General features: G+C 46.5%; 1 protein-coding gene across 1 annotated transcript in view; it reads right to left on the bottom strand.

The window, feature by feature from the left end:
• The window catches only part of LOC126354215 (bifunctional coenzyme A synthase), a 124,840-nt gene that overhangs the window by 67,352 nt on the left and 32,645 nt on the right, over window positions 1-24,843 (bottom strand). The window contains exon 3 of the mRNA XM_050003682.1: window positions 1,828-2,031. Coding sequence (XP_049859639.1) covers window positions 1,828-2,031 — 204 coding nt within the window. The remainder of the gene's footprint in view (window positions 1-1,827; window positions 2,032-24,843) is intronic.

The raw sequence follows: 24,843 nt of genomic DNA, 5'->3' as shown, positions 1-24,843 counted from the left end.
ATAAAAGGGGCACGAAGGAAAAACCACAGGTAGACAAGATACACACTCAAGATAAAACAGACCCCATAAGCCCATAAAGAAAGGAGTGGTAAGGCAGAGGGCGGGGGTGAACCACCAAGCCCAGTTGATGCTAGTCAAATCGAGGCAAAGGGGGGAACATGACGGCCTGCCATTCTCTCCACCCACCGACAAAGATGAAGGTCCCATACTTAAATAAAGCGATAAAAACACCCATCACCAAGAAATGGTAAAACTAGATCAGCCGCTGAGGCACTGTCAACCTAACACCAGGGGTAGCGAGTCAGGAAAGCTAAAAGTCCGTCACAGGCCGGCTAAGTCGGGACAGTCCAATAAAATAATTTATTTTTATTTATTTATTTCATTAACAGTACAGAGTAACCCACCGCCTTGAAATGTAAGGTGGGTTGGATGCTTCTGAATCTAATAGCAAAAACTTCTCATTGTTACAATCTTATTCGTATGCAGTTGTTAATGCTTATTTTAATAATATATACAGAACATGATATATATGAAGATTTCTCTGAGGTTACGGCGAATTGAATGCTTAACAATTGTTAAAATGGTTCCACATAACTTGTTACTACCTAGTTGATGAGAATATAATTTATATAATGCAAATGTGAAAGGAAAAGAAAATGTAACACAATGAGCATGGTGAAAATAATTTGTAGTATGTAGAGGGAAGTGATATGCTGTATTTGGTTGTGTAATACAGTCTAAGTAGCTTGTTGGTTAATAATGACCTATTTCGACCTATTTCAGATGAGAAAATTTGGTACAACCTCAAGTTATTCTCATCTGAAATGATAAGATGTGAACCACAGTCAACACTGATCCACAACGACAGAGAAGGGGGTCCTCATGACAGAGGAGATAACTGTGAGTCAGCTAAGTATGGCTGAAGCAGAGCCGGCAAAACACGACAGAATCTTTATGAGATGCCCATAAGGAGGACCGCCAAATAGTTGTAGAATCTTTTATCACCCTGAGCTTGTTTGGCGAAGAAAGAGTGTGCCATTTTGCATTCCAAAAGTCCCAAAACCCAACGTCGTAATGCCGAGTGAAGGTCTATTTCCAGAATGCCAATAGCAAGAGATGGCCCATTAGTAGCCAATTTAGCCAGTCGATCAGCAAGTTCATTGCCAGGGATCCCAACATGGCCTGGGGTCCCAATGATAAGCACAGAGCATCCACATTAATCAAGGAGAGAAAGGGAGTCCTGGATAGTTCATGAACGGGTGGCGATGGAAGCACTGGCCAATAGCGTGCAAACTGCTCAAGGAGTCATTACGGATAGTGAAGGACAGTCTTGAGCAGAAGTGGACAGGGTCCAGTGCACACACGATGGCTACCAATTCTGCAGTAAAAACACTAAAGCCATCTGGCAAGGAACTAAGTTCCATTTGTCTCGCATAGATGTAAGCATGACCAGTGTGACCAGCAACCATGGAGCCATCAGTATAAATCACTTCTGAACCCTGGAATGAACTGAGGAGACAGTAGAATTGGTGGCGAAGGGCCTCAGGAGGTATTGAATCCTTTGAATTGATGGAGAGATCAAGGCAGAGCTGTTGTCGAGAGATGCACCACTGAGGGGTACATGCGTGAGTGGAGAAAAGAGGCGGTAAAGGGAAGAAGCACTGTGGATCTTGGGATTTTTTTACATTAACAAATCATTATATAACTGATACGTGACAAGGAACAAAAAACTTTTGGTTCACCTGACGACTGAGGCTGTTATAGTCTGATAGTTATCCACAATTTCTGATATTACCTAAAACTGCTGCAGAATAAAAATTTACAAACCTCAGGTGGTTTCAGCTGTGTCCCTAGAAGTCTCATCCTTTCATTGCTTGAGCTTATTTTTAACTCTTCTTCTGGATGGCTTACTCCACACAATGGCTCCAATAGTTCAACTGTGTGTATGTCTAATTGTGATAATCCATTCTCTCTTCGTAAATCATTGACTTTCAAGCCACCTTTGTAAGTTTCTGCACTAACAACTATCATCTGCAAGAAATAATACAAAGTAAATATTTTTTCTGATACTTTTGTCTATATTACCTAATGTGTGCCTTTTTACTACTGAAACACTTCACTTCGGGTTTTATTAATCAAATTAAATTATTAATTATTACCCTTTAACCATCACAAGTAATTCTGATATATTAATACTCTGAATCACTTTGAGTTACCTTTTAATATAAAAATTCAAGAAATCATTATGGTAAACTAAAGCTATTGTATGAGTGCTAGTCAAAGTTTCAATTATCATCTTAAAAAAAAAAGCTACATAATTATTTTATTATTTTTTTTGCAAGTATATGTCTGCAGTCGTAGTGCACATTGATATTCTCACATCACAGTACTGGTACCCACTGTCGGAGGAGCCAAAAGAAAATGGCACAGCACTCTGATAAAATTGGGATGGGTACTGCCATTTTATTTTGGTTCCTCTCGTGTTATGCTATGGCACTACAGTGTGAGGATTTCAATGTGTACCAGGACTGTAGATGTTGACTTTCAAACAACAAAGAACTCATTATGAAGTATTTTTCTACTAATTAAATCTGTATGACAACTCCTATACAAGTGTCAAGCAACCTTGATAATGTGAGTGGCATATGTGACATGATAACTTACTTCATTATTTAACTGTTAAAATAAGTTAGTTAAAACTAACTATGGTGTGGAAGGTAGCAGCTGCCTCCAAATATGGAAAATTGTTAGGTCATTCACAAGAGTGTTAAAAGAAATCTCAGTTTTCAGTTCAGTTACATGATAACAAATCTGTTAAGATAACTAAATATCTAAGAATTACATTTACGAACAAATTAAATTCCAATGGTCAAATAATGTTGCATGGAAGGCAAACCAAAGATTGTGTTTAACTGGCAAAACATTTAAGGTGCAACAGGTCTAGTAACAAGACTACCTGCATTACATTACTCTGTCCTCTGCTACAGCAGTGTTGTGCAGCATGGTGTTCTTACCAGACCCAACTGATGGACAGTGATAAAGTCCTAAGAATGGCAACTCATTTTGTATTATCATGAAACAAGGGAGAGGGGGCAATATTATGTAAATGAAGATGAAATGGAAGATACGATACTGCGTCAAGAATGTGACAGAGTATTGAAAGACCTAAGTCGAAACAAGGTCCTGGGAGTAGAAAACATTTCATTAGAACTACTGATAGCCTTGGGTGAGCCAGCCATGCAAAAATTCTTCCATTTGGTGAGCAAAATGTATGAGACAGGCAAAACACCCTCAGATGTTAAGAAGAATATAAAATTCCAATCCCAAAGAAAGCAGGTGTTGATAGGTGTGAAAATCACACAGCTGCAAAATACACTCCTGGAAATTGAAATAAGAACACCATGAATTCATTGTCCCAGGAAGGGGAAACTTTATTGACACATTCCTGGGGTCAGATACATCACATGATCACACTGACAGAACCACAGGCACATAGACACAGGCAACAGAGCATGCACAATGTCGGCACTAGTACAGTGTATATCCACCTTTCGCAGCAATGCAGGCTGCTATTCTCCCATGGAGACGATCGTAGAGATGCTGGATGTAGTCCTGTGGAACGGCTTGCCATGCCATTTCCACCTGGCGCCTCAGATGAACCAGCGTTCATGCTGGAAGTGCAGACCGCGTGAGACGACGCTTCATCCAGTCCCAAACGTGCTCAATGGGGGACAGATCCGGAGATCTTGCTGGCCAGGGTAGTTGACTTACACCTTCTAGAGCACGTTGGGTGGCACGGGATACATGCGGACGTGCATTGTCCTGTTGGAACAACAAGTTCCCTTGCCGGTCTAGGAATGGTAGAACGATGGGTTCGATGACGGTTTGGATGTACCGTGCACTATTCAGTGTTCCCTCGACGATCACCAGAGGTGTACGGCCAGTGTAGGAGATCGCTCCCCACACCATGATGCCGGGTGTTGGCCCTGTGTGCCTCGGTCGTACGCAGTCCTGATTGTGGCGCTCCCCTGCTCGGCGCCAAACACGCATACGACCATCATTGGCACCAAGGCAGAAGCGACTCTCATCGCTGAAGACGACACGTCTCCATTCGTCCCTCCATTCACGCCTGTCGCGACACCACTGGAGGCGGGCTGCACGATGTTGGGACGTGAGCTGAAGATGGCCTAACGGTGTGCGGGACCGTAGCCCAGCTTCATGGAGATGGTTGCGAATGGTCCTCACCTATACCCCAGGAGCAACAGTGTCCCTAATTTGCTGGGAAGTGGCGGTGCATTCCCCTACGGCACTGCGTAGGATCCTACGGTCTTGGCGTGCATCCGTGCGTCGCTGCGGTCTGGTCCCAGGTCGACGGGCACGTGCACCTTCCGCCGACCACTGGCGACAACATCGATGTACTGTGGAGACCTCACGCCCCACATGTTGAGCAATTCGGCGGTATGTCCACCCGGCCTCCCGCATGCCCACTATACGCCCTCGCTCAAAGTCCGTCAACTGCACATACGGTTCACGTCCACGCTGTCGCGGCATGCTACCAGTGTTAAAGACTGCGATGGAGCTCCGTATGCCACGGCAAACTGGCTGACACTGACGGCGGTGGTGCACAAATGCTGCGCAGCTAGCGCCATTCGACGGCCAACACCACGGTTCCTGGTGTGTCCGCTGTGCCGTGCGTGTGATCATTGCTTGTACAGCCCTCTCGCAGTGTCCGGAGCAAGTATGGTGGGTCTGACACACCGGTGTCAATGTGTTCTTTTTTCCATTTCCAGGAGTGTATCAACACACATTCTTTACAGACAAATGAAAACGTTGGTAGAAGCTGACCTCGAGGAAGATGAGTTTGGATGCCACAGAAATGTTGGAACATGCAAGGCAATTCTGACCCAAAAAAACATATCTTAAAAAAATAGTTAACCTACATTTCTAGCATTTTTGGACTTAGAGAAGGCCTTTGACAATGTTGACTGTAATACTCTCTTTCAAATTCTGAAGGTTTCAGGGTAAAATGCAGGGAGTGAAAGGCTATTTACAACTTGTATAGAAACCAGATGGCAGTTAAGAGTCGAGGGGCACAAAAGGGAAGCAGTGATTGAGAAGGGAGTGAGACAGGGTTATGGCAGTTAAGAGTCGAGGGGCACAAAAGGGAAGCAGTGATTGAGAAGGGAGTGAGACAGGGTTGCAGCCTACCCCGGATGTTACACAAGCTGTATATTAAGGAAGCAGTAAAGGAAACAAAAGGAAAATTTGGAGTAGGAATTAAAATCCATGGAGAAGAAATAAAAACTTTGAGGTTTGTTAACAACACTGTAATTCCGTCAGAGACGGCAAAGGACTTGGAAGAGCAACTGAATGGAATGGACAGTGTCTTGAAAGGAGGATATGATATGAACATCATCAAAAGCAAAGTGAGGATAATGTGGGGTAGTCGAGTTAAATCAGGAGGTGCCGAGGGAATTAGATTAGGCAATGAGTCACTTAAAGTATTAGATGAGTGTTGCTATCTGGGACACAAAATAACTGATGATGGTCAAAGTGGGGAGGATATAAAATGTAGACTGGCTATAGCAAGGAAATTGTTTCTGAAGAAGAGAAATTTGTTAAAATTGAGTATAGATTTAAGTGTCGTCAGGAAGCCCATTCTGAAGTATTTGTATGGAGCGTAGTCATGTATGGAAGTGAAACATGGACGATGAATAGTTTAGACAAGGAGAGAATAGAAGCTTTTGAAACGTTGTGCTACAAAAGAGTGCTGAAGATCAGATGGGTAGATCATTAACTAATGATGAGATAGTGAATAGAATCAGAGAAAAGAGGAATTTGTGGCACAACCTGACTAGATAGGACACATTCTGAGGCATCAAGGGATCACCAATTCAGTAATGGAGGGAAGGTTGGAGGATACAAATCATAGAGGGAGACCAAGAGATGAATATGCTAAGCAGATTGAGAAGGATGTAGGGTGTAGTAGCTACTTGGAGATCAAGAGGCTTGCACATGATGGAGTAGCATGGAGAGCTGCATCAAACCAGTCTATGGACTGAAGACAACAACAAAAGAGAGAGTGTCACAGATATGATAAGCAAAATGGGGCATCAATCATTAAAACAAAGGAGCTTCTCATTTGGTGAGAAATTTTCTCAAAATTTCAATCACTAGTTTTTCCTCTGAACGTGAAATTATTTTATTGGTACCAACCTACCCAGGGAAAAATGATGATCATAATAAAATAAGAGAAATCGGAGTGCATGCAAAAAGTTTTAAGAGTTCATTTTTTTCCCCATGTTATTGTCAAGAGTGGAACGCTAGAGAAATAACCCAAAGATGGTTTGATGAGCACTGCCGGGCACTTAACTGAGAATTGCAGAGTAGTCTTGAAGATGTAGCTGTAGATGTAGGATGCACTGAGATGAAAACATCACAAGCACTACATACTAACTGTCTCTATCTAACTTTACGCTTAATGGAACTCTGCTACAACACAACCTTCATTCTCTTAATACTCCTGGTCTCAAAATTCCTCCAGCCCCCTGCCTCACACCACTTCCAACCTGCCCCATGACACAGATTCATCCATCTTGCACTCGCACCCTCTCCCTCACAGTCCCTCATTCCTCTGTTCTGTCTCCCCCTCCCTATTGACTTCTCCAACACCATCACCACAATGGATTGCAAGTACTCATCGATGCCAGTACCCATGTCACATTCCTGTCCCATGCACCTGCTGCCTCACCCTCCCAGCTGCCACTCACTCTTCCCAAGCCTCTTTCTCATCCCATCTCTATTTTCTTCCACTGCCCATTCCATGTGACACAACCCCTCTTCCTAGTGTAGCTGCAGCAGTTTTCTCTTGTTCTTATCAAATCTATAAACAGTAGTAGAAATCATTTAACAAGCTATATTTTTCTAATTCTCATAGTTTAGATGGGAATGTATATTTTGCTAAGTACTATAAAACAAACAGTCTCAGTAGAATGCAATGTTTAACATTTAAGATATAAAAAAAAGAGTACACAAAATTTGATCTTACTTTAACTTTTGGTTACACAGGGTGTATACACAGGCAGCAAAAAAAATTTCTCAGATCTCCCAGTTAAAAAGGCACTCCCCCCTCCCACATGAAAACACACATCTTCCAAGGTGGAAATACACTTTTTCCGTTATAAGCGGCAGTCTGCTTTCCCTCAGAACTGTAAAAAAATCAATCCTTTAAATGGTGAAGATTTTATACAGCAGTGAGGACTTCCCGGCACTTCATAACACAAAATTTGGCAAGGGATAAAGAAACATGTTTTGGAAAGATCTCTGATGTGCAGCAACATGTACGCTGCGTATTTTCACCTTACGAAGCACTGTGTATTTTTGCATTACAAAATATTGCATATTTTTGTATTACATAAGTATAAATTCAAATTCCGCCAAATGCAGCATCTCAGTTTCCCAAGCATTGAAACAGATTGCAATGCACTAATGTAAGCCAAAATTCGAATTCCACACAGCCCGTTAGTTTCCAAACCACTGAAACAGAAATTGAAATGCACTACTGGAAGCCAATCATAGCTCATATCACATGATCTTGTCAGTCAATTACAGCAGATATTCAGAGCATAGGACACATGATGATGTCAGCCAATGGTTGATTGGTTGGTTTAAAGGAGGGAGAAGGGACCAAACTACGAGGTCATCAGTGCTTTGTTCTTAATAAAATAATGCCAAAAGGAAAAGCCACAAGAACGAAGGGAAGGTAACAAACACTAAAAGGAACAAAAGAGGACAAGAAAACAACAGAGAGATGCTAGAAACAGAAGAGAGTAAAACATGAAAGCAGATTACAGAGGATGGCCAACCACGAGAATAAAAAGGTAAAGCCAGCCACTCTGCAACACAATGAAACCTCCACACTAAAAGCACTAGGGTGGAGGACACATAGGGACAAAGGACATGTGCTAAAACCTAAATAGAAGTATAAAACCCACTCTCACAGCTAAAACATAAAAACTAAAGCTGCTGCCCAACACCGAAGGCAGGGTGACGGGAAAGTTAAAAAGTCTGCCGCAGAGCAGCTGAAAGTGGGAAGTCCAACAAGAGGTGGACGACTGTCATTTGGAAGCCACAGCAACACTGAGGTGGGCCCTTGTGATGGAGTAGATAGCCATATGTTAGCCATGTATTGCCAATGCAGAGCCTGCGAAGGACAACTGATTCGCTGCGAGAGGCCTGCATGGAAGACTTCCACACATTCATAATCTCCTTAATGACACACAGTTTGTTATGTGTGCTGTTATGCCAATCCACATCCCAAAGCCGGAAAACCCTGTGGTGTAAGGCGGAACACAGGTCAGCTTCGGAGATGCCTATCTCCAGAAACGGTTTCTGCATCGCCTGTTTGGCCAGCCTGTCGGCGAGTTCATTGCTGGGGATTCCGACGTGTTCTGGGGTCCACACAAACACCACGGAATGGCGGGACTATTCCAGGACATAGATGAATCCATAGATGAATGGACACTACCAGAGGATGGCGAGGGTAACACTGGTCGATAACTTATAGGCTGCTCAACGAGTCAGTACACAGGAGAAATGACTCACCAGGGCATGAGTGGATGTACTCAAGAGCACGAGATATGGCCGCCAGCTTTGCAACGAAAACACCGCAGCCAACTGGCAACAAGTACTGCTCAATATGTCCTCCATGAACATATGCGAAGCCTACGTGACCATCAACCATTGAGCCATCGGTGTAAACCATTTCAGAGCCCCAGAACACGTCAAGAATTGAGAGGAAGTGATAGTGGAGAGTGGCGGGGTTAACGGAGTCCTTAGGGCCATGCAAAAGCTCCAGGCGAAGCTGCGGCCAAGGCGTACACCACGGAGGCATACGTGAACGGACAGCAAGTAGAGGTGGCAAAGGGAAGGCCTCCAGTTCGGTGAGAAGGGACCGCACGCGAACCGCAATTGTTAGCTCTGATCTGGGCTGCCGATGCGGGAGTTGGACTGCGGCGGCGTAATTCGCATGCTCAGGGGAACTATGAATGTGTGCTGCGTAACTCACAAGCAGTTGCGCACGTCTGATCTGCAGTGGAGGGACACCAGCCTCCATCAGTACCCTGGCCAACGGACTCGTCCTAAAAGCTCCTGTCGCTAATTGAACCCCACAGTGGTGCACAGGGTCGAGTAAATGCAATGCTGAAGACACTGCCAAACAATAATCCACACTCCCATAGTCAATTCAGGATCGGACAAGGGCTCTGTAGAGCTGCACCAGTGTACAGTTATCTGCAACCCAACTGATGTTGATCAGGCAACAGAGGGCATTGAGGTTCAGCCAGCACTTCTGCTTAAGCTGACGAAGATGAGGCAGCCAAGTCAATCGAGTGCCGAAAACCAGTACTAGGAATTTATATGTCCCCACTACAGTGAGTGGATCATCATTTAGGTAAACTGCGGGTTCCAGATGAACAGTACGACGCCGACAGAAGTGCATGACATACAACTTTGTGGCTGAAACCTGGAAGCCGTGGGCTAGAGCCCATGATTGCGCCTTGTGGATGGCTCCCTGGAGGCCCCGCTCAGCAACAACAGTACTGTGGCAGCAATACGAAATGCAGATTGGTTGGTTTGTGGGATTAAAGGGACCAGACTACTATGGTCATCGGTCCCTTGTTCCATAAAAACTAAAACCACCCGAAGAGAATAAAAAACGAACAACAGGAAAGACAGCAGACGAAACAGGACATGAAATACTCTGACAGAGACCAGACAAAACAAATTAAAACACACAGTGTGACTGTGGTTGGCCGACCGTAGAGAAAAAGAGGAAAAGCCAACCACCAAGAACACTTTAAAAACTCAGTTTAAAATCAGAGGCTAAAAGGCAGAATCAACACTAAAAAAATCAGATTAAAGGATAAAACCCCCCTGCCTGAATAAAACACAAAACCAAGTCTACCATGGCAGAGTCATCTGATAAAAGAGCAGAGAGCGTGTCAGGCATTGCAAAAATCTGCCTGAGCACGGTTACAAGGGCGCACTCCGACAGAATATGGACCACCGTCAAGGACGCCCCACAACGACAAAGAGGGGGATCCTCACGACACAGTAAATAACTGTGCGTGAGTCGGGTGTGGCCAATTCGGAGCCGACAAAGAACGACTGAGTCCCTGCGGTTGGCTTGCATGGATGACCGCCACACAGCCGTTGTGTCATTGACGGCACGGAGTTTGTTAGGGGTGGTCAGACCGTGCCACTCAGCATCCCAAAACGAGAGAACTTTGCGGCGTAAGACTGCCCGCAAATCAGCCGCCAGGAGGCCAATCTCCAGAGATGGCGCACTGGTGGCCTCTTTCACCAGGCGGTCAACAGTTTCATTGCTGGGTATACCAACATGGCCTGGGGTCCAAACAAAGAACACAGACCTGCCGCTATGGGCGAGAGTATGCAGGGTCTCCTGGATAGCCATCACCAGATGAGAACGAGGGAAAGACAGGTCGAGAACTCGTAAACCGCTCAGGGAATTGCTACAGATAACGAAAGACTCACCTGAGCAGGAGCGGATATACTATACGACACGAAAGATGGCGACCAGCTCAGCAGTGTAAACACTGCATCCAGCCGGCAACGAACGTTGCTCAGAAGGGTCCCCTAGAGTTAGTGCATAACCGACTAGACCAGCAACCATCGAACCGTCAGTGTAGACAACGCCAGAGCCCTGATACGTGGCCAGGATGGAATAAAAGCGGTGTCGGAAGGCCTCCGGAGGGACTGAGTCCTTCGGGCCATGTGCCAAGTCCAGCCGAAGGCAAGGGCGAAGCACACACCATGGGGGAGTATGCAGAGGGGCCCGGAAAGGAGGTGGTACAGGGAAACACCCAAGCCAGGAAAGAAGCTGTTTGACACGTACGGCGATCGGACAACCCAACTGGGGCCGACGTTCTGACAGATGAACGACTGACTGCGGGAAGAGGACATGATAATTTGGATGCCCGGGCAAGCTAAAAACATGGGCAGCATAAGCAGCCAGTAACTGTTGGCATCGTAACCGCAGTGGAGGGACACCTGCCTCCACAAGTATGCTGTCCACAGGGCTGGTTTGGAAGGCACCAGTGGCAAGGCGTATCCCGCTGTGGAGGATTGGGTCCAGGACCCGCAAGGCAGATGGGGATGCTGAGCCATAAGCCAGATTCCCGTAGTCCAGACGGGACTGGATTAATGCCTGGTAAAGCCGTAGGACAGTAGATCGGTCGGCGCCCCACCTGGTGTGGCTCAGGCATCGCATAGCATTTAGATGCCGCCAACACGCCTGTTTAAGCTGCCGAATATGAGGCAGCCAAGTCAACCGGGCATCAAAAACCATCCGCAAAAACCTATGTGACTCCATCACTTTAAGAAGCTCGCCGTCAAGGGTGAACAGTGAGTCGATGGCAGAAATGCATAACGCAGGTCTTGGCTGCGGTAAACTGAAAACCATGCGCTACAGCCCAAGACTGCGCCTTAATAGAGCTGTAGTAAAGGCAGAAGTCGTCAGCATACAGGGAAGCGGAGACAGTATTTCCCATGGCCGTAGCGAACCCGTTAATAGCTATTAAAAACAGACACACACTGAGAACAGAACCCTGTGGCACACCATTCTCCTGGACTTGGGAGGAACTATATGAGGCCACGACGTGCACGCGGAAGGTACGATACGACAGAAAATTGTGGATATAGATTGGCAGTGGGCCCCGAAGACCCCATCCATGAAGCGTAGAAAGGATGTGATGACGCCATGTCGTATCATACGCCTTCTGCATGTCGAAAAAGACAGCGACCAGATGCTGACGGCGGGCAAAGGCAGTACGGATGGCTGACTCCAGGCTCACCAGATTGTCGGCGGCGGCGGAGCGTCCTTTACGGAACCCACCCTGAGACGGAGCCAGAAGGCCCCGAGACTCCAGTACCCAATTCAAGCGCCGGCTCACCATCCGTTCAAGCAATTTGCAAAGAACGTTGGTGAGGCTAATGGGACGGTAGCTGTCCACCTCCAAAGAGTTCTTCCCCGGTTTCAGAATGGGGACGACAAGACTTTCCCGCCATTGCGACGGAAACTCACCCTCGACCCAAATGCGGTTGTAAAGATCGAGGAGGCGTCGCTGGCAGTCCACTGAAAGGTGTTTCAGCATCTGAGAGTGGATGCTATCTGGCCCAGGAGCGGTATCAGGACAAGCGGCGAGGGCACTTCGAAATTCCCACTCACTGAATGGAACATTGTACAATTCAGGATGGTGAGTGCGAAAAGAAAGACTCCGACGTTCTATCTGCTTCTTAATGGAGCGGAAGCCTAAGGGGTAGTTGGCAGAAGCGGAAGTCATAGCAAAGTGCTCTGCCAAGCGGTTTGCAATGACGTCGGAGTCAGTACAAACTGCTCCATTCAGTGAGAGTGCAGGGACACTGACAGGGGTCCGATAGCCATAGAGGCGGCGAATCTTGGCGCAGACCTGCGATGGAGTGACATGGAGGCCAATGGTGGACACATACCGCTCCCAGCACTCCTGCTTGCGTTGGCGGATAATGCAGCGGGCTCGCGCACGCAGGCGTTTGAAGGCGATAAGGTGGTCGATTGAGGGATGTCGCTTGTAACGCTCGAGCGCCCGCCGGCGAGCTTTAATCGCTTCAGCGATCTCAGGCGACCACAAAGGCACAGTCCGCCGCCGAAGGGACCCAGAAGAATGGGGAATGGCAGATTCGGCGGCAGTAACGATGCCAGTGGTGACTGACTGAACCACTGCATCAATGGCGTCGTTAGAGAGAGGCTCAATAGCGGCAGTGGAGGAGAACAAGTCCCAGTCAGCCTGATTCAAAGCCCATCTGCTAGGGCGCCCAGAAGACTGACGCTGTGGCAGTGACAGAAAGTGGTCACTACCACACAGGTCGTCATGCACTCTCCATTGGACAGACGGCAAGAGGCTAGGGCTACAGATGGAAAGGTCAATGGCGGAGTATGTGCCATGTGCCACACTGAATTGTGTGAAGGCACCATCATTTAAGATCGAGAGATCGAGCTGCGCCAATAAATGTCCGACGATGGCGCCTTGACCTGTTGCCACTGACCCACCCCACAGATGGTTATGGGGGTTAAAGTCGCCCAGTAACAGGAAAGGTGGAGGCAATTGAGCTATCAGAGCAGCCAGGATATGCTGCGCAACATTACCATCCGGTGGAAGGTAAAGACTGCAGACGGTAACAGCCTGTGGCGTCCACACCCGAACAGCGACAGCCTCTAAAGGTGTGTGGACAGGTACAGACTCGCTGTGAAGAGAGGTCAGGACATAGATGCAGACACCACCAGACACCCTTTCATAAGCTGCCCGGTTCTTATAATAACCCCGACAGCCACGGAGGGCGGGGATTCGCATTGCCGGAAACCAAGTTTCCTGCAGAGCAATGCAGAGGAAAGGGTGAAGGCTGATAAGTTGGTGGAGCTCAGCTAGATGGTGGAAGAAACCGCTACAGTTCCACTGGAGGATGGTGTTGTCCATGGCTGAGAAAGGCGTGACGGGACTGGGAAGGGAGATTACGCTGCTGGGTCACATGCTGCCTCCGATTTAGCACCTGTGATAGTGCTTTCCATGGCGTCTGATGGACCGGCGAGATCGGGGTCCTCAGCGGACGCCAGAATCTCCACCGCATCCTCAGACGCAGAGCTGGAAGGTTGCGGTGGGATGGCTGCCACCGCGAGTTCCTTGGGCTGAGAGCTATTCTTGGGTTTCTCACGCCGTTCCTTGGGTCGCACCGGCTGGGAGGGCTTCACCAATTCAGTCTCCGGGAAGGCGGAGGATCGTGAAGCCCTACGACCAGCTGATTGCGGGCACTTACGCCATTGTCGGTCGTCAGGCTTCTCGCCGGCGGAAACCTGGGAAGGGAGGGACCTAAGGGACCCCTTGCGAACGTGAGAAGCCAAAGACGTTGGACACTTCTCCGGCTTAGAAGTGGGGACGGACATCCCCTGATGGGTAGGATGGTGTTGCTCCTGAGGTAGGTGGCGCAGGAGCAACCTGGTGGGTAGAGCCCCCCACTGGCAAGGGGGCTGGAGGAGTTTTACTACTCGTTGATCAGGCCACAATTGGAGAAACAGACGGGGCTAGCACAGGTGTTGTAGCAGCAGCGTAGGAAGATGTCATTCTCACAGGATGGAGTCCGTTGTATTTCCTCTTGGGCTCAGTATAGGTTAGTCGGTCCAGGGCCTTGTATTCCATGATTTTACGCTCTTTCTGGAAAATTCGGCAGTCTGGCGAGCAAGGTGAATGGTGCTCCCCGCAGTTGACACAGATGGGAGGCGGGGCACATGGAGTATTGGGATGTGATGGGCGTCCGCAATCTCGACAAGTGAGGCTGGAAGTGCAATGAGAAGACATATGGCCGATCTTCCGGCACTTAAAGCACCGCATCGGGGGAGGGATATAGGGCTTAACGTCACATCGGTAGACCATCACCTTGACTTTTTCCGGTAATGTATCCCCTTCGAAGGCCAAGATGAAGGCACCGGTAGCAATCTGATTTTCCTTCGGACCCCGATGAACGCGCCGGATGAAATGTACACCTCGGCGATCTAAATTGGTGCGCAGCTCTTCATCAGACTGCCAAAGAAGATCCCTATGGTAAATAACTCCCTGGACCATATTTAAACTCTTATGGGGTGTGATCCTAACGGCAACATCCCCCAACTTGTCACAAGCGAGTAACCGTCGTGACTGGGCAGAGGATGCCGTTTGTATCAGGACTGACCCAGAGCGCATTTTTGACAAGCCCTCCACCTCCCCAAACTTGTCCTCTAAATGCTCGACGAAGAACTGAGGCTTTGTGGAGAGAAAAGACTCCCCATCAACCGTTGTACAAACTAAGAAGCGGGGCGAATAACTGCTACTGCCATCCTGAGACTTACGTTCCTCCCACGGTGTGGCCAGGGAGGGGAACGTTTTCGGATCGTATTTCTGAGCGTTAAACTGAGCCCGAGAACGCTTAGAGACTGCTGGTGGCTGGCCACCAGCGAGAGACGATGTACCACACTTCATTGCGGGTTATCCGCCCTGATGCCACCTACTCCGACCAAGGGCCCTCCCCACGGGCGCCACCCAGCCACGGCAAGAGCCACCTGGCAGGATGGCCGTTGCCGGGAGTCCCGATACCCCAGGAGGATAGGCATCTACTCCTTGGCATACGTGGGGAGTTAACGGTGCAGGCATCAGTAGAGCGATCCCTGTGTTGTCAGGGGGCTACAACCAACAGGGTACATGGCGGCCCCACCACAACGGACTGGCTACAGTGCTGGATGTTAGGTAACATGTGGTCCATGGTCACCGTCGGTGCAGAAAGAGGCACTGCACAGTGCAAGGTGTTATCTGCACGCAGAAAAAGAGTCATGCCCAAGAGATGGAGAGTGGACAGGACTGCAGTTCAACGGTGTATAAGCTGGCGAAAGGTCTGATCGCAAGATGGACACAATGCACCAAGTAAGGCGCCCATCCCCAATCGGCTCGCTCTTTGGAAAATTTTGAGAGGTGGAGGTCAAACCCAACAGGGGACCATCATATAAGGCCGAAAAGTTTGAGACTCCTTTTAGTCGCCTCTTACGACAGGCAGGAATACCGCGGGCCTATTCTAACCCCCGAACCCGCAGGGGGCTACGAAATGCAGAAATCGTCTGCATACGGAGAAGGTGAGACAATGGGCCCAACAGGTGCTGCTAGACCGTTAATGGCCACTAAAAATAGAGAGACCCTCAACACAGAGCACTGCGGGACTCCATTCTCCAGTATATGGATGGAACTATGGGAGTTATCAACGTGGACATGGAAAGTATGGAGCAACAGGAAGTTTTGCATAAAAATCTAGAGTGGTCCCCAGAGACCACACTCATACAATATGGCAAGGATATGATGTCACCAAGTCGTGTCGTATGCCTTACGTAAGTCAAAAAAGATGGCAATCAGGTGTTGATGTCTGGAAAAGGCTGTTCGGATGGCAGACTTGATTGACACAAGATTATCAGTGGTAGAGCCACCCTGGTGGAAGCCACCCTGACATGGAGCCAGCAAGCCCCATGACTCCAGAACCCAACCTAACCGCTGACAAACCATACGTTCCAGCAGCTTGCAAACAACATTGGTGAGGCTGATGGGCCAATAGCTATTCACATCAAGCAGTCTACCAGGTTTGAGCACCAGGATGATGGTGCTCTCCCGCCCCTGCGATGGAAAGACACTATCGCACCAGATCTGGTTGAAGATGACAAGAAGATGTCGCTTGTAGTCAGATGAGAGATGTTTAATCATCTGCTTGTGGATGCAATGAGGCCCAGGATCTGTGTCGGGGCAATGTGCAAGGACACTGAGGAGCTTCGACTCTGTAAATGGGGCGTTATAGTATTCACTGCAGCATGAAGTGAATGAGAGGACTTTCCCTTCCAGCCACTGTTTGAGTGTGCGAAAGGCTGGGGGGTTATTCTCTGAGGCAGAGGCTTGCGCAAAGTGCTCGGCAATGGCATTTGCTTTGGTATATAACATCTACATCTACATCCATACTCTGCAAGCCAACTGACAGTGTGTGGCCATTTATGCTAACACCGGAGACAGCTGCTGGGGCTTGGTACCTGAAAAGATGTTTGATCTTTGCCCAGACTTGGGAAGGTGGCGTATGGCACCCAATGGTGGAGACATATCTCTCCCAACACTCCTCCTTCCGTTGTTTGATAAGGTAGCGAACATGGGCATGGAGCCATTTAAAGGCTATGAGGTGCTCCAGGGAAGGGTGCCGCTTATGCTGCTGTAGAGCTCGTCGACGCTTCTCAATTGCTTCAGCGACTTCCGGCGACCACCAGGGGACTGTCTTACACCTCGGGCACCCTGGATGGCGAGGAGTCACATTTTCTGCTACAGAAACAATTGTGCTAATTACCTGCTCAAAAATCACATGGATGTTACTGTGGGGGGGGGGGGGGGGGGAGATTCAGTGGTGACAGCAGAGGTGACCGTTCCTCAGTCTGCCTTGTTCAAATCCCATCTGGGCAGGCGCCCGTGTGCCTGACGCTGGGGCAGTGACAGGAAGATGGGGAAATGGTCACTACCACACAGGTCGTCATGTGCTCTCCAGTCGATAGATGGGAGAACGAAATGTACACCTCGCCGCTCTAAATTGGCACGCAGCTCATTGTTGAACTGCAAAAGAAGGTCTCTTGTGAAATATGATGCCCTGGACCATATTTAAGCTCTTATGGGGAGTAATGGTTACAGAAACATCCCCCAGCTTGTCACAAGCGAGTAAGTCCAGTCACTGGGCAGAGGATGCTGTTTTGATCAAGACTGACCCAGATCTCATTTTGGACAAGCCCTCCACGTCCCCAAACTTGTCCTCTAAATGCTCAACAAAGAACTGAGGCTTCATCGTCATGAAAGATTCACCATCAGCTCTCGAACATACAAGGTACTGGGGGCGAATAAGATCCACTGCCATCCTTAGCCTGACGTTCCTCCCATGGTGGGGCCAGGGAGGGGAACAATTAAGGGCCTTACTTCTGTGCATTTAATTGAGCTCGTGGTCACTTATAGACTGCTGGTGTTTCACCACCAGCAAGAGATGATAAGACTACTCTTCATCGTGTGTCATCCGCCCTGATGCAACCCACTCCAACCAGGGGTCCTCCCCAAGGGCGTCACCCAGCCACAGCAAAGGCCACCTGGCAGGATGGCCATTGCCAGGAGTCCCGATGCCCCTGGGGGATGGGCATCTACCCCTCTGCATACGAGTGGAGTAAATGATGCAGGCATCATCAGAGCAATCCCTGTGTTGTCATAGAGCTACAACCAACAGGGTACATGTTGGCTCCACTGCAAGAAACTGACTTCCGTGCTGGATATGAGGTGCAAAGAAGTCCATGGTAATCGTCGGCACAGAAAGTGACACTGCATAGTGCATGGTAGAAAACGTACCCAGGAAGGTGTCCTCACCCAAGAGATGGAGAATGAGCATGAGTGCAACGCAAATGACGAAAAAGTGGGCTAAAGATCTCAATGCACCATTTAAGATGCCCTTCCCCAACTGGGTTGCTTTTCGGGAAAATTTTGAAAAACAGAGGTCAAAGCCTACAGGGGACCATCACATAAAGGCCGAAACGTGTGAAACTCCTTTTAGTTGCCTCGAACGACAGGTAGGAATACCTCGGGCCTATTTTAACCTATGGACCTGCAGGGGTGGGGAGATGTCAGCCAATAGCAACATCACTGTTAAGTAGTGTGAATGCACAAATAGGAATAGTTAATGGTTTAAATTAATGTATGTAGTATAGCTACAAGAAAAGCTAAGCTTCCACATGTAACATTGGTCTTTTTATTGTGTGTTACACTTTAAGATAAATCACACATATGTGCCAGTAAAATTTTAGACAATGGCATTAATGTCTGGTCTTCTGGGTTCAAAATTATGCTAAGTGGCTGGTCTTGAATGTTTTAAGTTTTAAATGAGAGTCAAATGCTCTGTGATTTCAAAAATTCATTGCACATTCTCACATGTAACATAGTTCATATTGTGCAAATGAAAATTTTCTTTGAAAATAATGACATCTTAGACATGGGTTTGTTTCAGCAGCTACCAGAAAACAGGTGTTACAGCACGAGGGCACCTACGATGATGTAAGAAGTCCATGTGTTCGTACACATACAGCATAAAGAATCTTACATAAAGGGAAAAAAGGTATCAGAGGATACTTTAACAGCATAGAAAATTTATAAACCATACTAAAATGCATAATTTGACTTAAAGGACACATTCGTATGTCCAGATTTACAGTGAAGTAGGCCCCAGCCTGATATTAAGCTTTTCAGTGTGCTTTTTGGGATGCAAATTTTCTTGTAGTACCAGTACTGTAGTGTCTCTTGTTTGATTCTTTATGATGACATAATGCTGTACATGCCAGAAGATGAGAATGTGCACTTGAAATTCAGTGAACAGTTGAAACTAGCCAATGGTGTGGAATGTAACACTTTGTTTCTTATAAATTGACTGCATCTGCAGAAAAGATTAACAAAAGCCACATTTATTTAGCAAATGGACAAAAATAACTTCATTGTTGCACACAGCGATTAATGCTTGACTGCCGAAACCATGGAAATAAAACAAAATCAGAAAACAAACTAATAACAGTCTTCTGTAAGTATGTGAATATATTTTAATTCACTGAATAGCTCCTGCCACAGAAATACGTTTTGTTTTCATTTGACGTGTGAACTGTAAACAAAGATGAAATTGGACATCAGGAAACAGCACTATCCCCCTCTCCCCACTAAACCCAGACCACTCTGCACTTGCACGAATCTGGCAGCTTGGGTGCTCCAGAAAAGTTTTTCTGTGGTTCTTGCTACTGCAGCAGCCAGAAGCGCGAGAAGGCATTGCTCATATGTGACTCAACTGCACACATGCATGAGCCCGCTGGCAACTGCTCAAAACGAACTTAATGTTAACAGCTGTGACATTACGCTCATCAAAAGCAGTTTGCTGTTATGAAGAATTCCATAGTACTCGTCCTATTTTACACATTTTACTTTTTATCAGTTCTTACCGGTCAAAAATTTAACTAACCTGGAATTCTAGAAAATTTACATGTTTCTCCTTGTTTTCTCCCAGATAAAAAGATTCTCGGATTTTTCCCAGAGCCTATACACCCAGTTACAGGTTCTTTTAAAGCAGTAACTTTCCACTGTAAAAAGAGCACTTCAACCTCATTCAAATTTTTTCAGCTTAGAAAATATTGCTATTCAAAAATATAAGAAATATAAAATGCAAAAACCCAGTATTACCAATCTGTAGAAATGCATACAATTCCAAGAATAATATTGCAATTAATTAAATATTTGAGATATATTTCTAGAATAATATTGGCAGGCTCTAAAAGAAAATGCTAGATAATTTTTTTCCCTAAAAATCTGTCCACCAAAATAAAACCCAATATAAAAGCTAGTTCAATAATTCTGATAAAGCACTGAAACAAAATACCTTCATCTCTTAATGTGTGTAAATATTACCTGTAATTCCCATTGTACACAAAAATTATTAAAACTGTGACAGAGCTAAATGGGAATACTTGTAAATTTCAGGACTGCAACTAGATTACATTGACTTCTTCCCAAGATGTATCAGATGACAACCATTCCGCCATCTTCAAGTGAGTGTTTTGCACTGGAGACTGCTAGTTCATATCACTAAATTTATACAAAAAAATTGGCATGGGATGCATACACAAGGGGAGCCATTAAATGAATTACCTCTGTTGAGTTTTTTGCCTTCTTAAAATATTTCTTATCTATGGCAAGCAGACACATGCATAATGGTGATACTACGTACATGTGCTCTGGAGGAATGCACATTTGCAGTGTTAAAATTCAGATGTCAAAATTAATGTTATTAACTGTCACAGATATATCTTCAGTCATAAAACGCTTTCTTTCTGAAGAAATCAAAGAAACCATCAGGTCCCAAGTCATCTAGTTCTCTAGTTCTACATCTGTATCGATACTCCACAAGCCACTGTGAGTTGCATGGCGGAGCATATCCTGTACCACCTCTAGTCATTTCCTTTCCTGTTCCACTCGCAAATAAAGAGAGGGAAAAACGACTATCTATATGCCTGCATATGATTCCTAATTTCTTTTACCTTATTCTCATGGTCCTTGCGCGCAATGTATGTTGGTGGCAGCAGATTCATTTGTCAGTCAGCTTCAAATGCTGATTCTCTAAATTTTCTCAACAGTGTTTCTCAAAAAAGAACATCACCTTCCCTCCAGCGATTCCCATTCGAGTTCACAAAGCATTTCCGTAACACTTACACGTTGTTCGAACCTACCGAAAACCAATCTTAAAGCCTGATTCTGAACTGCTTTGATGCCTTCCTTTAATCTGACCTGGTACAGGTCCCAAGCACTCGAGCAGTACTCAAGAACAGGTCGAACCAGCATCCTAGATGTGATCTCCCTTACAAGTGAACCACCCTTTCCTAAAATTCTCTCAATAAACTGAGGTCAACCATTTGCCTTCCCTACCTCAGTTCTCACATGCTCATCCCATTTCATATTGCTTTCAAAAGTTATGCCTAGATATTTAAATGACCTGAATGTGACAACCAGGACACTATTAACACTGTATCCTAGCATTACAGGTTTGTTCTTCCTTCTCATCCACATTAATTACATTTTTCATATTAGAGTTAGCTGCCATTCATCACACCAACTAGAAATTTGGTCTAAGTCATCTTTTATCATCTTACAGTCACTCAACTTTGACACCTTACCATACACAAATGCAGATTGCTGTCCACCCTGTTCACCAAATCATTAATGTACATAGTGAACAACAGTGGTCCTATGACACTTCCCTAGGGCACTCTCGACGATAACCTTGTCCCTGATGAACACTAGCCATTGAGGGCAACGTACTGTATTCTATCACTTAAGAAGTCTTCGAGCTGCTCACGTACCAGTGAACTTGTTAGATATGCTCGTACCTTCACTGAAAGCCACCATCATGATTACTAAGATCTTCCATCTACCAATTTCCTAACAATTGCAACCAAGAAGAATCTTGTCGAGGGCAAGCTTTCTGTGGCAGAATAATCCACGGACTGCCCTGGGTGATACAATTCGCAACTGCAGCTGACTTGCTGGGTTGAGAGACGCGAGTGCAGCAATCATATTCAATGCATCTTTCACACACTGTGTGCGCTGTCTGACCAATGTAGGCTTTGCCACACTAGCAATGATTCTGTAGATCCAGCGCATCACAATCACAGATTATCTTTTGCCAACTTGAAAAGCGCAGAAGTCTTCATATTGTACAGACGATTACTTTGACGTAACACTTCCTTAAGATCCTGCCTAATTTCGATGAAATGGTTGGTTGGTTTAATGATTACGGGGCTAAATTACAAGGTCATGAGTCCCTCTTATCTGGATCAGGCAAGTCAACAAAAGTATACATCAAAGAATGGCCTAGTGTGTGAAACACCAGGAAAAGAGCCCCATGGTCTACTGGAGGTCAACAAAGCTTAATACAAGGAACAAGACAAGTTGGTAAAGTAAGAAAGGTAGGCAAGGTGATCCATACAAGGCGCAACCAGAGGCCCCTAAAGGTAGACGGTATGATGAGGAACATGGCCTCTGCCATTTACCAGAGAAACTCCACCCAGAAATGAATAGCGACAACACAGCGAGAGAAGCACTGGAAAACAGAGGAAGATCGCTAAGTCAAACAGAACATGCAAGAAGGGAGAAGAAGAACAAAAGAGTGGGTAGGACAAGGGCTGGGGTGGACCACCAAGCCCAGACAGCCATTGCCCGTTTGGGGCAGAGGAGGCAACAGGGTGTCCTGCCAACCTCTAAATGGGCTGAAAAGGTTGAGGCACTCTCCCTTAGAGATGGTAGTAAAAAGCCTCCTTCATAAATAAACCATAAAATCAGGTCAGCTGGTGAGGCTTTGTCCGCTAATACCAGGGGTAGTGAGTTAGGAAGATTAAGCCTGCTGCAGGGCTGCTAGGTTGGAACAGTCCAGCAAAATGTGAACCACTGTCAAACATGCACCACGACAATGGGGTGGATCCTCACGATGGAGGAAATGACCATGACCAGCTGAATATGGCTGATGCAGAGGCAGTAAAGGATGATGGAGTACTTGCAAGAGGTCCACGTGGAGGACCTCAACAAACTCTAGGTCCCCTTTATTGCTCATAGTTGGTTGGGAAGACTCAAGAGTACACCATTCCACGTTCCAAATACTTAGAACTTGACAGCATAATACTGATCAAAGGTCTAATTCTGGAATGCCAATCTCAAGACAGCTTCCTGCTGTTAGTCAATATGGCCAGTTTGTCAGTGAATGAGAGTTCATTCTCCAGGATCTCAACGTGACCTGAGGTCCAGACAAAGACTGCTGGGCATCCACGTTGTTCCAAAGCAAAAAGAGAATCCTGGGCAGTCAAGCCTAAGGGATGGTGATGCTAACATTGGTCAAGAGCTTGTAAACTGCTCAACAAGTCACTACAGATGAGGAAGGCCTCTCAGTACAGGAGTGGATATGCTCAAGAGACTGAGAGATGGTTACCAACTCTGTGCGGAGTGTACAGCACTGACAGTGCAGGGTCTCAGGATAAGCAGAGTCTTTAGGAACTTGTGATAGGCCAAGACAGAGCTGTGGAATTAGGGATGCACCATGGTGTACATGAGCAGGCCCGGACAAGGGTTGGCAGAGGTCAAACCTGGGGTTCAAAAAGAAGGGACCGGGTGGAATGGTGATCATAGTGGGAGGTGGATCTCCATACCTGGAAAGAGTAGACAGCAGTTCAGATGCTCTGGGGTGCAGTGGATGCATATAGCATAAGCAAAGAGCTATTGTTGGTGCAGAACCTGCAACAGTGGAATGCTTGCCTCCACTAGGACGCCGGTCACAGGCATAGTCTGAAAGGCACCAGCTGCCAGTCTTATATCACAATGGTGTACCATGTATACTTCAGTATATACTGCCGAAGGTGATGCCAAGCTGCATGCGAGACTATTGTAATCTAGATGGGAGAGATCAAAGATGTGAAGATCCATATCAGAGTAGAGTGGTCCGTGCCCCAGTTTATTTTACCTAGACACTGAGGTGCAACCAACATGTCCACTTTAGTGGACAAAGATGGGGAAGCCAAGTCAAGTAGGCATCAAAGACCAGTCTGCAAAATGAGAGTCCACAACATTTAGGGACTGACCATAAATGTACAGATCCAGATGGGGATGGCCTGTATGGCGATGACAAATGTGAGAACTCCGTGTACTGCTCCATGCAGCCTGCGGTCAGCAACTTCTATCAATGGTGGAAAAAAAAAAAATGCAAAAATTGTCAATATACACAGAGGCAGACACTATAGGCTCCCACAAATGTCACCAGATCATAGATAGCCATTAAAAAGAGAGGACACTGAAAACAGTCCTACTGAACCCCATCCTCATATAGATGGGAGGTACTACAGGAGGCACCAGCCAGCATTTAAAAAGCATGACAAGAAAGAAAGTTCTAGATAAAAATCAGAAGCGGGCCACGAAGGCTCTCCTCATGTAAGGTGGGAAGGATGCGGTGGTGCCACGTAGAATAATAAGCTTCATACAGATTGAAGAAAACTGCAAAAAGGTGTGGAAGCCAGTCAAAAGCCACTCGGATAGCACACTCCAGGGATTGCATACAGCGTTTGACCTACCATATATTCAAGTAACTTGCACAGGACATTGGTTAAACTCATCAAACAATAGCTGTCCATCTGAGAAGTGCTTTACCTGATTTAAAAACTGGAATAATGTCACTTTCTCATCACTGGGAACAATATTCCCGTTCACTCCTGTGTCAGTTTAAAAGAACAAGTTTATGATGTTGGCTAGTCAATGATAAGTGTTGAAGCAGTTGGCTGTGCACCTGGTTTGGTGTAGGAGCCATGTCGGGGTAGAAAGGAAGGGTGCTGGTGAGCTCCCACATACTCAATGGGGCATTATAAGGCTCCAGGCGGCAGCAGATGAAAGGTAAAGGGAGTCATTCCAGACTGCGTTTCACAATATGGAATGTGAGCGGATAGTTGACCAGCGCTAAGGCCTGGGTCAAATGCCAATCACACTATTCACTGACAGAGTCTGGGCTGGTGACGATAACAACATTCAGGTAAATTCTCTTGACGCCTTTAGGCCTATGCTGTCCTATTGCAGTGACATATAATTCCCAACTAATCCGTTTCTGGCATTTAATAAGATAACAGGCCCAGGAATGAAGCTTTTAAGGCTATGACGGGGT

Source organism: Schistocerca gregaria, chromosome 3 (genome assembly GCF_023897955.1).
Source record: "Schistocerca gregaria isolate iqSchGreg1 chromosome 3, iqSchGreg1.2, whole genome shotgun sequence".
Lineage (NCBI taxonomy): Eukaryota > Metazoa > Arthropoda > Insecta > Orthoptera > Acrididae > Schistocerca > Schistocerca gregaria.
Note: the sequence above shows the minus strand (reverse complement) of the source record. Positions and strands in the feature narration are given on the sequence as shown.